This window comes from Acinonyx jubatus, chromosome D1 (genome assembly GCF_027475565.1).
Source record: "Acinonyx jubatus isolate Ajub_Pintada_27869175 chromosome D1, VMU_Ajub_asm_v1.0, whole genome shotgun sequence".
NCBI classification, from domain to species: domain Eukaryota; kingdom Metazoa; phylum Chordata; class Mammalia; order Carnivora; family Felidae; genus Acinonyx; species Acinonyx jubatus.
Window position 1 is genome coordinate 49870719 of NC_069390.1, and position 13348 is coordinate 49884066.

Sequence of the window (13348 nt, forward strand, 5' to 3'; positions counted from 1 at the left end):
CTCATAAGATCAGAAACTCACAAGGTCTTTTTACGCTATCCAAACTTGGAACTCAGCCATAATGCTAATAAATTCACTAGCTTTGTGATGCTTTGTGGACTTACTGTTTGTAAATATCTCCTGGAAAGATTTCCTTTGTTTATTGTTCTGAATGCTTTAGCTTACAGGAAAACAGATACTTTGGACAAAGTCTAGAATATAAAACCAGAAAGCAACGGAGATGAGCTTCAACCTGACCACCGGCTGGGCAGACCTGGGTAAACTTCTTAACTTTTCAGGCTGGAACTTTATTCAGGTGTTTACTATGTCAAAAATAAAATTATTTCATTCTATAATTCTCCAGTGAGAAAACATTGCTACATCAGGAAACGATTTGATTTGTTTGAATAAATGTAGTTTAATTATGTCCTAGATATTAGTCATCTATATTGCATAGTAATTAGGTTGATATATCAATCTACTTGGTAAAACAATATTTTAATGGTGAATATTACATGTAGATAACAAATTTACAATAGATGACTTCATTTATAACCTTAACTTGAAATTCCCTTCTATTTCTTATTTGTCCTATCAAGAAAATTGTATTTCTCCTTTTAAAAAATGGTCTTGTTTGGGGGTGCCTAAGTAGCTCAGTCGGTTAAGTGTCTGACTCTTGATTTCAGCTCAGGTCATGATCTCACAGTTCGGTTCATGAGTTCAAGCCCTTATTGGGCTCTGTGCTGACAGTGCTTGGATTCTCTCTCCCTCTCTCTCTCTGCCCCTCCTCTGCTTACTCGCACGCGTGCGCGCATTCTCGCCCTCTCAAAATAAATAAATGTTTAAAAAAATGGTCTTGTTTTACTGGCACTGTGAACTTTCTGATTTACTAGTACCTTTTTTATACGATAAATAAATAGGCCTATATCTGCATATTATTATCGTTTCTGTTATGCTTACCATTCCTTTTGTTCTTTTCATAAATCTTACGTTTTTTTTATCTTTAGCTTTAAAGCTACTTTAAATACATTTTATAAATATATAATATAAAGACAAAAGAGTGTACCCTGTTTGAAGTTTCCCTAGTATTTCTGCTGAAAACTATTCTTAAGATATAGAATACTCATATAAATATATAAACTTTTGACTCTAAAGTCATATATAAAGTGTATACGTTTTGTACTATAAAATAAAAAAAGTCCAAACTTAGCTTCAATATTAACTTTGTTATTGAATTTTTTAAATGTTTATTTATGTATTTGAGATAAAGAGGCATGAGAGAATGTAAGCATGAGTGGAGGCAGTGAGAAAGAGAGAGAGAGAGAGAGAGAGAGAGAAAGAGAGAGAGACAGAGAGCGAGCGAGAATCCCAAGCAGCCTCTGAGATGTCAGCACAGAGCCTGGTGCTGGGCTCACACCCATGAACTGTGAAAATATAACCTGAGTGGAAATCAAAAGTTGGACGCTTGGGGCGCCTGGGTGGCTCAGTCGGTTAAACGACTGACTTTGGCTCAGGTCATGATCTCACAGTTTGTGAGTTCGAGCCCCACGTGGGGCTCTGTGCTGACAGCTCAGAGCCTGGAGCCTCCTTCGGATTTTGTGTCTCTCTCCTTTTCTGCCCCTTCCCTGCTCATGCTCTCTCTCTGTCTCAAAAATAAATTAAAACATTAAAAAAAAATTAAAAAAAAAAAGTTGGACGCTTAACCAACTGAGCCACCCAGGCACCCTGAATATTTACCTGTTTATAATAACCTCTTGGTGTCTTAACAAAAATGAAACCATCAAATTTGTAACTTCTGTAATGTTTTCATCAGAGCTTCAGTTTGGTAGCAGCTCTGTGGCCTCGTGGATTCCCTGGGGGATGGGAACCACACTGCAATGACAGGGTTCATTTTATCGGGCCTAACTGATAACCTGTCTTCTGAGCCATCCTCTTCATAACCATCCTTTGCATCTACCTGGTGACCATATCTGGCAACCTCAGTACAATCATTCTTATCAGACTCGCCTCTCAGCCCCACCACCTTAGGTAGTTTTTTCTGAGCTGCCTGCCCTTGGCTGATATAGCCTCTTCATCTTCTGTCACACCTCATATGCTTGTAAACTTCCTGATGGAGAGACATACAATCTCCTATCTTGGACGTGCTGTCCAGGTGAGTTCAGCTGTTTTCTTTGGGTCAAGTGAGTGCCTCCTTCTGGCTGCCATGATGTCTGATCACTTCATGGCCATCTGTGACCCGCTGCTTTATTCAACCAAAATGTCCACACAGGTGTGTGTTCGCTTACTCACGGTGGCTTGTGTAGGTAGTTTTCTCAATGCTTCTCTTCTACTATTTGCTTCTCTTTTTTTACTCTTCTGTGGAACAAGTCAAGTCCATCACTTTCTCTGTGATTTTGCTCCTTTAGTTAAACTCTCCCACTCTGGTATCAGCACCTCTGCAAGTGTCCCCTCGTAGACGGCTGGCTCCATTGTTCTGGTCACGGTGTGTCAGAGCTGCCTCCTACATCTGTATCCTCATCACCATCCTGAAGATGTGCTCCACCAAGGGATGCCACAAGGCCTTTTCCACTTGTACATCCCACCTCACAGCGGTCACTCTGTGCTATAGGACGAACACGCTCATTTATGTGATGCCCAAGTCCAGCTACTCGACGGACCAGAACAAGGTGGTGTCTGTGTTCTACATGGTGGTGATCCCCATATTGAACCCCCTCATCTACAGCCTCAGGAAGAGTGAGATGAAGGCGGCTCTGAAGAGAGAGCTTGGCAAAGCTTATTTTATACTTGATATAATAATATGCTGTAAATATAATAATAAAAAGGATAGAGAGTGTTCGTGGTCTAAATATATCAGTCCGTATGTCAGCCAGCATGGAGCTTTTTAGTCAAGTAAAATTTGTAAATCAGAGGCTTATAGTGAGTTACCTTTAACAAAATTAATTTAAATCTAAGTTATAAACACAAATTGGTTCACATGAAAACATAATCAACTGAAAATCCTTCATAACTTGTATTCATATTTCTTCAAAAGTTGTTCTCTGCATTAGTTAAGGTTATTGTACCTCTGAACCTTTAAGACTATGTCCATTTCAATCACAGCTTATCTTGAAATGAGCGTGATGATTACTAGGACTGAGTATATTCTGAGGGGAAATGACTAAGGGGAACCAGACAGTAAAACAACTGGAAACATTTTTGCAGTAAGGTTATCTGCTGGGGACGGGCTCTGTGGACCCATAAATGCTGGCCTGTTTGTGGACCCTGGCTCCAGCCTAGCTGCAGAGGGCCTCATAAAAGAACAGGACAAGATGCCCCGGCCTAACCTGTGAATGCCTCTGTCAGGTCAAACAGGTGACTTCTCTGTGGGAGTGAGTGTGACTCCTGAACTCCTCAGAGACTGAGTAAACAAACAACTCTTAGAGTGACTTGTTCATGGAGAGACTCACATCCTGTGAAGGAAGCTGGAGGGGGCTGGGTTGTGTTTCCCCCCCAATAAAGCTTAACTTTCCTTTATGTGCTGACCACTATCATGCTTATTTCTCTTTCCTAGTCCTCTCTTTAATGTTTTAGACAAAAATATTTTTGTCTAATAAAAGCCGAGCACAGCTTATCTCAAACTAAAGTATTATTTCCCACCCCAAATTGCTCCCTCCGATATTCTGTAACCCAGTAAGAGGTACCTCATTCAATCAGCTTATGGATTCCAAACCCCAAAAAGAAATTGAATTCTTTCCCCGCCTTCACATTCCTACATCTGATCACAAAGTGTGATACATTCAGAGTCCAATATTTACTTCCTACGTCTTTTCATTTCTGTTGTCAGCAATTCTATTTCAAACTACTACCTCATACATTTATTGTACAGTAGAACTACCATGATAGCTTACTTTTACTCGGCTATGGCGATCAGTTGTTTGGTCAAACACCAGTCTATGTGTGGCTGTGAAGGTATTTTTAGATGTTAGTAATATTTAATCAGTAGAATTTGAGTAAAGTACATTACCCTCCAAGGGTAATTCAATTAGTTGTCCAATTAGGGTTGTTCACTTAGTTGAAAGCCTGAAGAGAAAAAAACTGGGGTCCTCTGAGAAAGAAGGATAATACCTTTGGACTCAAGACTGCAACATCAACTCTTATGGAATTTCTAGTCTGCTGGACTGCCCTGTGGATTTTGAAACTGCTGATTGTAACAACTGTGTGAACCACTTCCTTAAAATCTTTCTCTCTCTGTGTATATGTACTTACATACTCACATATATTTTTTTACTGGTTCTGTATCTTTGGTGAATCCTGACTAATACAACCCTAACTAGCTTTCCTCTACCATCTTTTACTCTCTTCCAATTCATTCTCCATACACCAACCATGACCATAAACCTAAACAGATTACTTCTTTAATTAATATCCCCCAGAGAGCTTAGAAAAGAGGCAAAATTTATCCGTTTAATTTTAATTCCAGTTTGGTTAACATACAGTGTTATATTAGTTTCAGGTGTTCAATATGGTGATTCAATAGTTCCATCCATCACCCAGTGCTCATCATGACAAATACACTCCTTAATCCCCCTCACCTATTTCACCCATCCCCCACCCATCTTCCTTCTTGTAACCATTAGATTGTTCTCTATAACTGAGGCTGTTTCTTGCTTTGTCTCTATTTTTTCCTTTGCTCCTTTGTTTTGTTTCTTAAATTCCACATATGAGTGAAATCATATGGTAGTTGTCTTTCTCTGATTGACTTATTTCACTTAGCATTATACTCTCTAGCTCTATACATTTTGCAAATGGCAAGATTTCATTCTTCTTTATGGCTGAAAAATATTCCACTGTATATATATACCACCTCGTCTTTGTCCATTCATCTATCCATGGACACTTCGGCTGCTTCCATAATTTGGCTACTGTAAATAATACTACTCTAAACATAGGGTTGCATGTATCCCTTTGAATTAGTGTATATCTTTTGGGTAAATATTCAGTAGTGCAATTACTGGATCATAGGGTAGTTCTATTTTTAATGTTTTGAGGAACCTCCATACTGTTCTCCAGAGTGGCTGCACCAGTTTGCATTCCCACCAACAGTGCAAGAGGGTTGTCCTTTCTCCACATCCTCACTACTACCTGTTGTTTCTTTGTGTTTTTGATTTTAGCCATCCTGACAGGTATGAGGTGATATCTCACTGTGGTTTTAATTTGCATTTACCTGATGATGAGTGATGTTGAGCATCTTTGCATGTATCTATTGGTCATCTGGATGTCTTCTTTGGAGAAATATCTGTTCATGTCTTCTTCCCATTTTTAAATTGGATTATTTGTTCTTTGGGTGTTGAGTGTTATAAATTCTTTATATATTTTGGATACTAACCCTTTACCAGATATGTTATTTGCAAATATATTCTCACATTCAGTAGGTTGCCTTTAAGTTTTATTGATTGTTTCCTTCATTGTGCAGAAGCTTTTTATTTTGATGAAGTCCCAATAATTTATTTTTGCTTTTGTTTCTCTTGCCTTAGGAGACATATCTAGAAAAATGCTGCTACGGCTAATGTTAGAGACATTTCTGCCTGTGCTCTCTTCTAGGATTTTGATGGTTTCCTGTCTTGCATTTCGGTCTTTAATCCATTTTGAATTTATTTTTGTGTATGGTGTAAGTGGTCTGGTTTCATTCTTTTGCATGCAGCTGATCAGTTTTCTCAACACCATTTGTTAAAGAGACTATCTTTTTTCCATTGCATATTCTTTCCTGCTTTATCAAAAGATTAATTGACCATATAAGTGTGGGTTTATTTCTGGGTTTTCTATTCTGTTCTATTGATCTATGTGTCTATTTATGTGCCAGTACCATACTGTTTTGATTACTGCAGCTTTGTACTATAACCCAAAGCCTGGAATTGTGATGCCTCTGGCCTTGCTTTGCTTTTTCAAGATTGCTTTGGATATTTGGGGTAGCCAAATTTTTGTGGTTCCATATAAATTTTAGGATTTTTTTTTGTTCCAGTTCTGTGAAAAATGCTGCTGGTATTTTGATAGGGATTGCATTAAATGTGTAGATTGCTTTGGGTAGTGTAGACATTTTAACAGTATTTGTTCTTCCAACCCATGAGCATGGAATGTCTATTTGTGTTGTCTTCAGTTTCTTTCATCAGTGTTTTATAGTTTTCAGGGTACAGGTCTTTCACCTCTTTGGTTAGGTTTATTCTTAAGGTATCTTATTATTTTGGGTGCAATCGTAAATAATACTGTTTTCTTAATTTCTTTCTGCTGCTTCATTATTAGTGTATAGAAATGCAACAGATTTCTGCATATTGATTTTGTATCCTGTGACTTTACTGAATTAATTTATCAGTTCTAATGGTTTTTTGGTGGAATCTTTAGGGTTTTTCATATAAAGCATCATGTCATCTGCAGATAGTGAAAGTTGTATTTCTTCCTTACCAATTTGGATGCCTTTTATTTCCTTTTGTTTTCTGATTGCTGCGGCTAGGACTTCCAGTACTATGTTGAATGAAAGTGGTGAGAGTGGACATCTTTGTCTTGTTTCTGACCTTAAGGAAAAAGCTCTCATTTCCCCCCCCCCCCACTGAGTATGATGTTCTCTATGGGTTTTTCATATATGACCCTTATTTTGTTGAGATATGTTTCCTCTACACCTACTTTGTTGAGGGCTATTATTCTAAATGAAGGCTGTACTTCATCAAATGCTTTTTCTTCACCTATTGTGATGATCATATGGTTTTTATCCTTTCTCTTATTGATGTGATCACATTGATTTATTTGCAAATACTGAACCACCCTTGCATCCTGGGAATGAATCCTACTTGACCCCTCGGTCTTCTTTTAAATCCTTAAACATGTGCATATTCTTTTTTCCTTTTAATGTTTATTTTATTTTTGAGAGAAAGAAAGAGACAGAGCATGAGTGAGAGAGGAGCAGAGAGAGAAGGAGACACAGAATTTGAAGCAGGCTCTGAACTGTCAGCACAGAGCCTGACATGGGGCTTGAAACCGTGAGATCATGACCTGAGCCGAAGTTGGACGCTTAACTGTCTGAGCCATCTAGGTGCCTCAAATATGTCTATATTCTTTGCTGCCGCAGGACCCTCTTACATGCAGTGCCTCTACCTGAATTCATTTTTCCCCTCACCTTGGTAACACCTACTTATGCTATAGATACCAACTTGAATGTTGTTTCTTATCCTCTGAGAAGCCTCGTTGAGGCTCCAGAACAAATTAACTATACCTGCAGAACTCTGTATATTTTCTTCAGAATACTCAGTGCACTTACAGTTACAGATTTAATATTTGCTTTCTCCACAATGCTGGAAGCTTTCCACAGATACTACAGTGTCTTTGCTCTTCCTACATGCATCTAGTTTATACACAGCCAGCCTAAATGCGTATTTGAAATGAGTGAATGAAAAATTAATAAGTGAATGGATGACTGAATGAGCTTTTGCTCTGGCATGAACCGCTGACTCCACTGCCTTACAGCCTTGGCCACTGAGCTGCTGAATGCGTCATACCGGCTCAAGTAAGTGAACGTCTGGGTCAGATCCTGCTACGGTCATGAGAGGCTTTTACACAAACTCATGCTCACCACAATTATGCCACTGCCTCTGCATTGTTTCACAGACTGGCAACTAGAATTTCATCGTAGTTTAGTAAAAGTTTTGTAATCGCTCTCCTCAGTCAAATGATGTCTCCCTCATGTATGTGCATGGCTGCAGAGTTAGAAGATCTAGAAATCAAATGTTAGCGAAAGAAGTAATACCAGCTACAGCGGTATTTGCAACAGGAGCTAACACGATGGGATTGTTTACTACACTCCAGGTACTGTTCGTGATTTACACGTATTCACCCAATTAATCCTCAGAATAACCTTATGAAGTCTTTTTTCTAATCTGTTTGTTTTTGTTTTTGTTTTTGTTTTTTTACAGAGGCTGTAAGTGAGGTGCATAAAGGTTAAGTAAAAGCGCAAGGTCACAAATATCCTCTAAATATTTTGCCTTCTTTTAAGGCATATACTCTCTGGAGGGCTGGAGTGAGGGGCTCCTTGAAACATCTTCACCACTAGAGGACTTTTTCATCTGTCCCAGGTACATTCCTTTCCAGCCAACTCTTTCCGTTCAGAGTTCAGGGTAGACATTTCTGTGTTAGATATGTCAGGCTAGCTTGTATTAGACCAGCTTGTCATCACAACATAAGTAAGAAGGTGGATAAATATCTTTAAATGTTTGAAAGCATAGACTTCTGGTTCTATTAAAGATGAAGTAGCTCCATTCCTCTCAGGGCCTCCCTCTTGTTGGCAAAAACAAAAACAAAAACAAACAAACCCCCCCCAAAACAAAAATAAAAACAGAAAAATCCCCCTAAACACTTATAGATAAAACAAATAAGCAAAGGAACTGAGTAACAAACAGCAGTGAGTCCCTGGGTTTCCTTCTATCCTGGACAGGATGCTACAGAAGCCTCCAGTCCAGAACCACCAAGAGATTCAGACAAAAAGGATGCTATGAAAACCCAGGTTCTCCTAGCCAAAGTGGAAAAGAATGGCTTTAACAGAACAGAAAACCTTTTGGCAATACCTGCCCTACTCCAGACAAATACCTGTGGAAAATCATACCTGCTACCCACCTCCAGGTTTTGGTGGGGCCAAGCAGGTTGCTGATGTTCACCCCACCCACCCTCTGAATCCCCGGCCAGGGTAATGTCAGCGGAGTCCAGGGGCAAAATGAGCCTCCACTGTCACCTGGCAGCATGAGACTTAATGAGGGAGTGTGAGGTGACTGGTAATGGTATCTGCTCCTCGTGCCTCCAGCCCTACTTGGGAGTGCACCAGTGGGGAGCTGAACTTTCCCCCATACCCTGCAACAATAAGGCAGAGTGAACCAGCTCTCTGCTCCCCTGCTTAGTAGCAGTGGAGCCCAAAAAAGAGCTGAGCTTACCTGGAGGCAAGGAGGCATGTGCCAGTGTCATACTCTCTGAGAAAGAGCCATCAGGGCTGAAGATGGCTTCATCATCAGGGATGAAGATCAGGGCTGAGATGCATCTCAGTCATGTGTAGGCAGGCAGCGTGAGTTGGCACTCCATTTTGCTAGAGTTGTATCAGTAGTGCCCAGTAGGAAGCTGAACACACACACTCACATGGTGCTTGCAGCTACACTTCAACAGGGCTGAAAAGGCATTTCATATGCCTAACTGCTGGAAGCCGAGCTATCCAACCAGCCTGATGGCAGAGCCCGGGCGGTGGACGGATCGGGACTGCATGGCGGCCCACTGACAGTGAAGCTTCTTGTACTCCTGCTTTTATGTAATGTGGCCTTAGCGTTGGTCGGGGCAGCCCCTACCAATGAAAGTACCTGGGGATTTGTCGGTTGGTGAATTGCCCACGACAGACCCCCCCACCCCCAGGAAAAGAACCACTGGGGAAAGAAAGAAGATTCTGCAGGGAAATTATGCGGCCCTACATCCAGCCCTTGCCACTCCCTATAAAGACTCCTCTACCTAAAGGAAGGATAGCCCCATATATTTCCCAGCCAAGGAGGGGGACAAATGGGTTCAAAATCCCCACTCGGCAACAAAGGAATGTATCTATGGATACAAGTTACTCCAACCCCTAGGCCCACTTGGCCCCCAGGAGGCATCCCAGATGATAACTGGACCTGGTGGGTTAAGGTACAGAATGATTCATTAGTTCCTAGGTATACATTGTCTCTCTGGGAGCGCATAAGGCGTGGGTTCCCAGGGCCCTCCTGGCTCCCTCCTGGCACCCCAAAGTGAATACTTTTGTCCCTTGTACTGCAAATGGTACAAAGGAACAATTAAGAAGTCATGTCCTTGTAAAACATTCCACTTGAGGTGTTGAGAGCTAGATGACCTTGAAAGGGCAGGAGGGAATGTTACAAGAAAATAACTATGTTGTTCCCTAATGGGTGACTACACAAAGGAACATTTTTAGAATTAGGTAATGCCGAGAAACATAGATAACACACACTACAAGGATTTTGCTAACAAATATAATGCCACGCTTGCCACAATAAAGCGGCCAGTCTAACACACTGCTGTTGTCTGTATCCATTTATTTTATTTTATTTTCGCCAATGCTGTTCATCATTCGGGAACCCCTGGACCTGCTAGGGCTGGACCCCGGCACCTAACCTACAGAACACCAACCCAGCCTTCCTTACACATGCTCAGAACACTAGCATTAGCCTGCAGTTGGGAAAAACCATTTGACACAATCCTATTTTATAATAAAGTAGTGAGTATCTCATGTAATTTATTGAATGCTGTACTGAAAGTGAAAAACAGAACGGTTGTGTGAGTACAGAATGGTTGTGAGTGTTATCGGTTGTGTGTTCTCCTGTTGTAGCTCCATGCTGCCACCCAGTATCACAAGAGCCAGGAAAAGGTCAAAATTCAAAACTGAAGTATGGGTTCTGTTGAATGAAAATTGCCTTCACACCGATGTAAAGTTAAAAAAAAAATTACAGGCCAAAACTGTCGTAAGTTAGGGACCATCTGTACTAAAAGCAAAGAATTGGCAAATGTATTTACAACTGGCAAGATATAGCCTTCAGAAACGAAGGAGTAATAAAGACATTTCAGATGAAGGAAAGCTATGAAAATTTGCTCTGTTTAACAAAACTACCTTTGAGTGATTGCTAAAGTAAGTTCTCCAAACAGAAAATAAATGATTAAAAAAAAAGACCTGGGACCTCAGTATTTGAAAAAGAACATACAACAGAATGAAAATAAAAAGGCAAATATCAATACAGGTGAGACTCAGCTAAAGCAGTACTAAGAGGAAAATTCACAGCACTAAATGCTAAGCACTAAAAAAGAAAGGTCCTAGAATATATAAAATAATTTTTAAAGAAAAGAATAAAGTGAAGGATACTGATGGAAGTGTGGTACTGATGAAAGAATAGATGTATAAACCACTGAGGCTGAAGAGAATCCAGAGAAAGACCTATACAAGTGTGTTCAGCTGATTTTTTTAAAAGGTACAAAGGAATCCAGTGAAAGGAAGGGCTTTCAACAAATGGCTCTGGAGGAATGAGACATCCATGGAGGGCAGAAGCACCTCAACATAAAACCTCACAATTTATATAAGTATTAACTCAAAACACAATAAGGACCTAGATGTAAAATGTATAACGATAAACCTTAAGAATAGGAGAAAAGAGGAGAACATATTCAAAATGTACAACTAGTCAAAAAGTTCTTAGAAATGACACCAAAACAATAATCCATTAACAGATTCATTCAGCTCCTACTGTGAAAATACTGTGTCACAAAACATGTTTTGATTCACTGATGCATTCTTATATGTATATATGCATACACACATATTTACACATATTTTAAAACTATATATAGTTTGTACTAAAAAAAATGCTGGTGCCAGGATATATTAGGTAATTAGTTAATACTTCAAATGTTTTGTACACAAAGGGTTGAATTGATTAGAAATACTCCACTTTTTCCACTTTTATTTATCAACAGTCTGTACATTTTTAATGTCCGGCGTTCTTCTACTCCCCATCTGAGGGATGAACCTATTTGTCTTGCCTAATACCTTCCTTAGGGCTGTCTGCATGTCTTTGTTTCTGAGACTGTAAACGATGGGGTTAAGCAGAGGTGTCAGCACTGTGTATGTGACCGCCATCAGCATGTCTTCACGGAATGAGTCCCTGTCCTTGGGCCTCAAATAGACAAAGCCAGCAAATCCATAGTGTATGCACACCACAGTGAGGTGGGAGGAGCAAGTGGAGAAGGCCTTATACTTCCCCTTGGTAGAGGGCATCTTCACAACTCTGGACACAATGAAGACATAGGACATCATAATGAAAACAAAGCTGCCCACCAACACGAAGGCAGAAAGCACAAAAATAGCCATTTCGTGATGGGAGGTGTAATCACAGGCAAGGCAGACCACAGGTGAGATGTCACAGAAGAAGTGCTCGATGATGTTGGAGTCACAGAAAGACAAATTGAATACGGTGATGACGATGCACAGAGAAACCAGGAACCCAGCCATCCAAGAGGCCATCATGAACTGAAAGCAGATCTTATGGGTCATCAAGATCTTATAGCGCAGTGGGCTGTGAATGGCAGTGTAACGGTCGTAAGACATGGCAGCCATGATGAAGCAGTTATTGGCTCCCAAGCCAAAGAAGAAAAACATCTGTGTGGCACACTCAGGAAGAGAGATGGCCTTGCTATCTGACAGCAAGTCCACTAGCATGCGGGGGATGATTGCCATAGTGGTACAAGTTTCTGAAAAGGACAGGCCACAGAGGAAAAAATACATGGGGGTGTGAAGGTTGTGACTCAGTTTGATGGCCACCATTATGCACACGTTTGCAGCTAGGCTGGTCACATGGGAGAAGAAAATCATCACAAAGAGGAGACCCTGCAAGTCTGGGAAACTGGAAAACCCCCACAGAAGGAATGTGCTCACTGTGGTATGATTGCCCATCATCCTAATGCAGGCAGCAACTTTCTTCCAAAGATGCAGAGCTTCTTGAGGTTAAGACTCTGAGATGGTTATAAAAACCTGCCACTGCACAGATCTCACCTAGACTTTAATCAGGGGAACTGGAGGAAGTTTCAGGCAACTCTTAAGGGGAGAGTCTGAGAAAGGGATGCTAAATACACTGGATTGATGTCAAGTTCAGGAGTTAGAGTGATCAGAATGATTCTAGTGTGAGAATCTGTATGAATAACTGAGGGTGGGCCCAAATATCTTCTTGGATCCTACTCACAAAAGCACTCTTATATCTCTCTTTTCCAATCAGGATCTGAATGTAATCAGGAAAATAGGAATAAAATTGCTTTGTTCTCACCGACTGGATTTTGTGATGACACATTTTCAAATACTTTTTGAGATCTACTGGTAACTTGGTAGTTTGGTGTGCTTAGTAAACTATTGATTCAATGAGCAATATAATTCAAAAATTTAAATTGTTTAAAATGAATATGTCATTTAAAAAATTTAAGGGGCGCCTCGGTGGCGCAGTCGGTTAAGCGTCCGACTTCAGCCAGGTCACGATCTCGCGGTCCATGAGTTCGAGCCCCGCGTCAGGCTCTGGGCTGATGGCTCAGAGCCTGGAGCCTGTTTCCGATTCTGTGTCTCCCTCTCTCTCTGCCCCTCCCCCGTTCATGCTCTGTCTCTCTCTGTCCCCCAAAAAATAAATAAACGTTGAAAAAAAACTTTATAAAAAATTTAAGGAGGTTAATGCAATACTTTTTCATCAGTACATCACCATGAACCAGCTCTAAAGGTGATAACTGTAGCAATGACTAGACCATAGAAATGAAGATAACATGTTATAACTTCTGCTAGATTTCTATCCATAGCAGT

At 40.4% G+C, this 13348-nt stretch overlaps 1 protein-coding gene and 1 pseudogene across 1 annotated transcript; one reads left to right on the top strand and one right to left on the bottom strand.

Annotated features, from left to right (window-relative positions):
- Positions 1-220: 220 nt before the first annotated feature.
- LOC106986481 (olfactory receptor 502-like) lies at positions 221-3308 on the top strand (annotated as a pseudogene).
- An 8111-nt stretch (positions 3309-11419) lies between these two features.
- LOC106986480 (olfactory receptor 10T2-like) lies at positions 11420-12863 on the bottom strand. The gene has a single exon (XM_053202616.1). The coding sequence runs from the start codon at positions 12464-12466 to the stop codon at positions 11474-11476; it is 993 nt and encodes a 330-aa protein (XP_053058591.1). The 5' UTR covers positions 12467-12863; the 3' UTR covers positions 11420-11473.
- Positions 12864-13348: the final 485 nt, after the last annotated feature.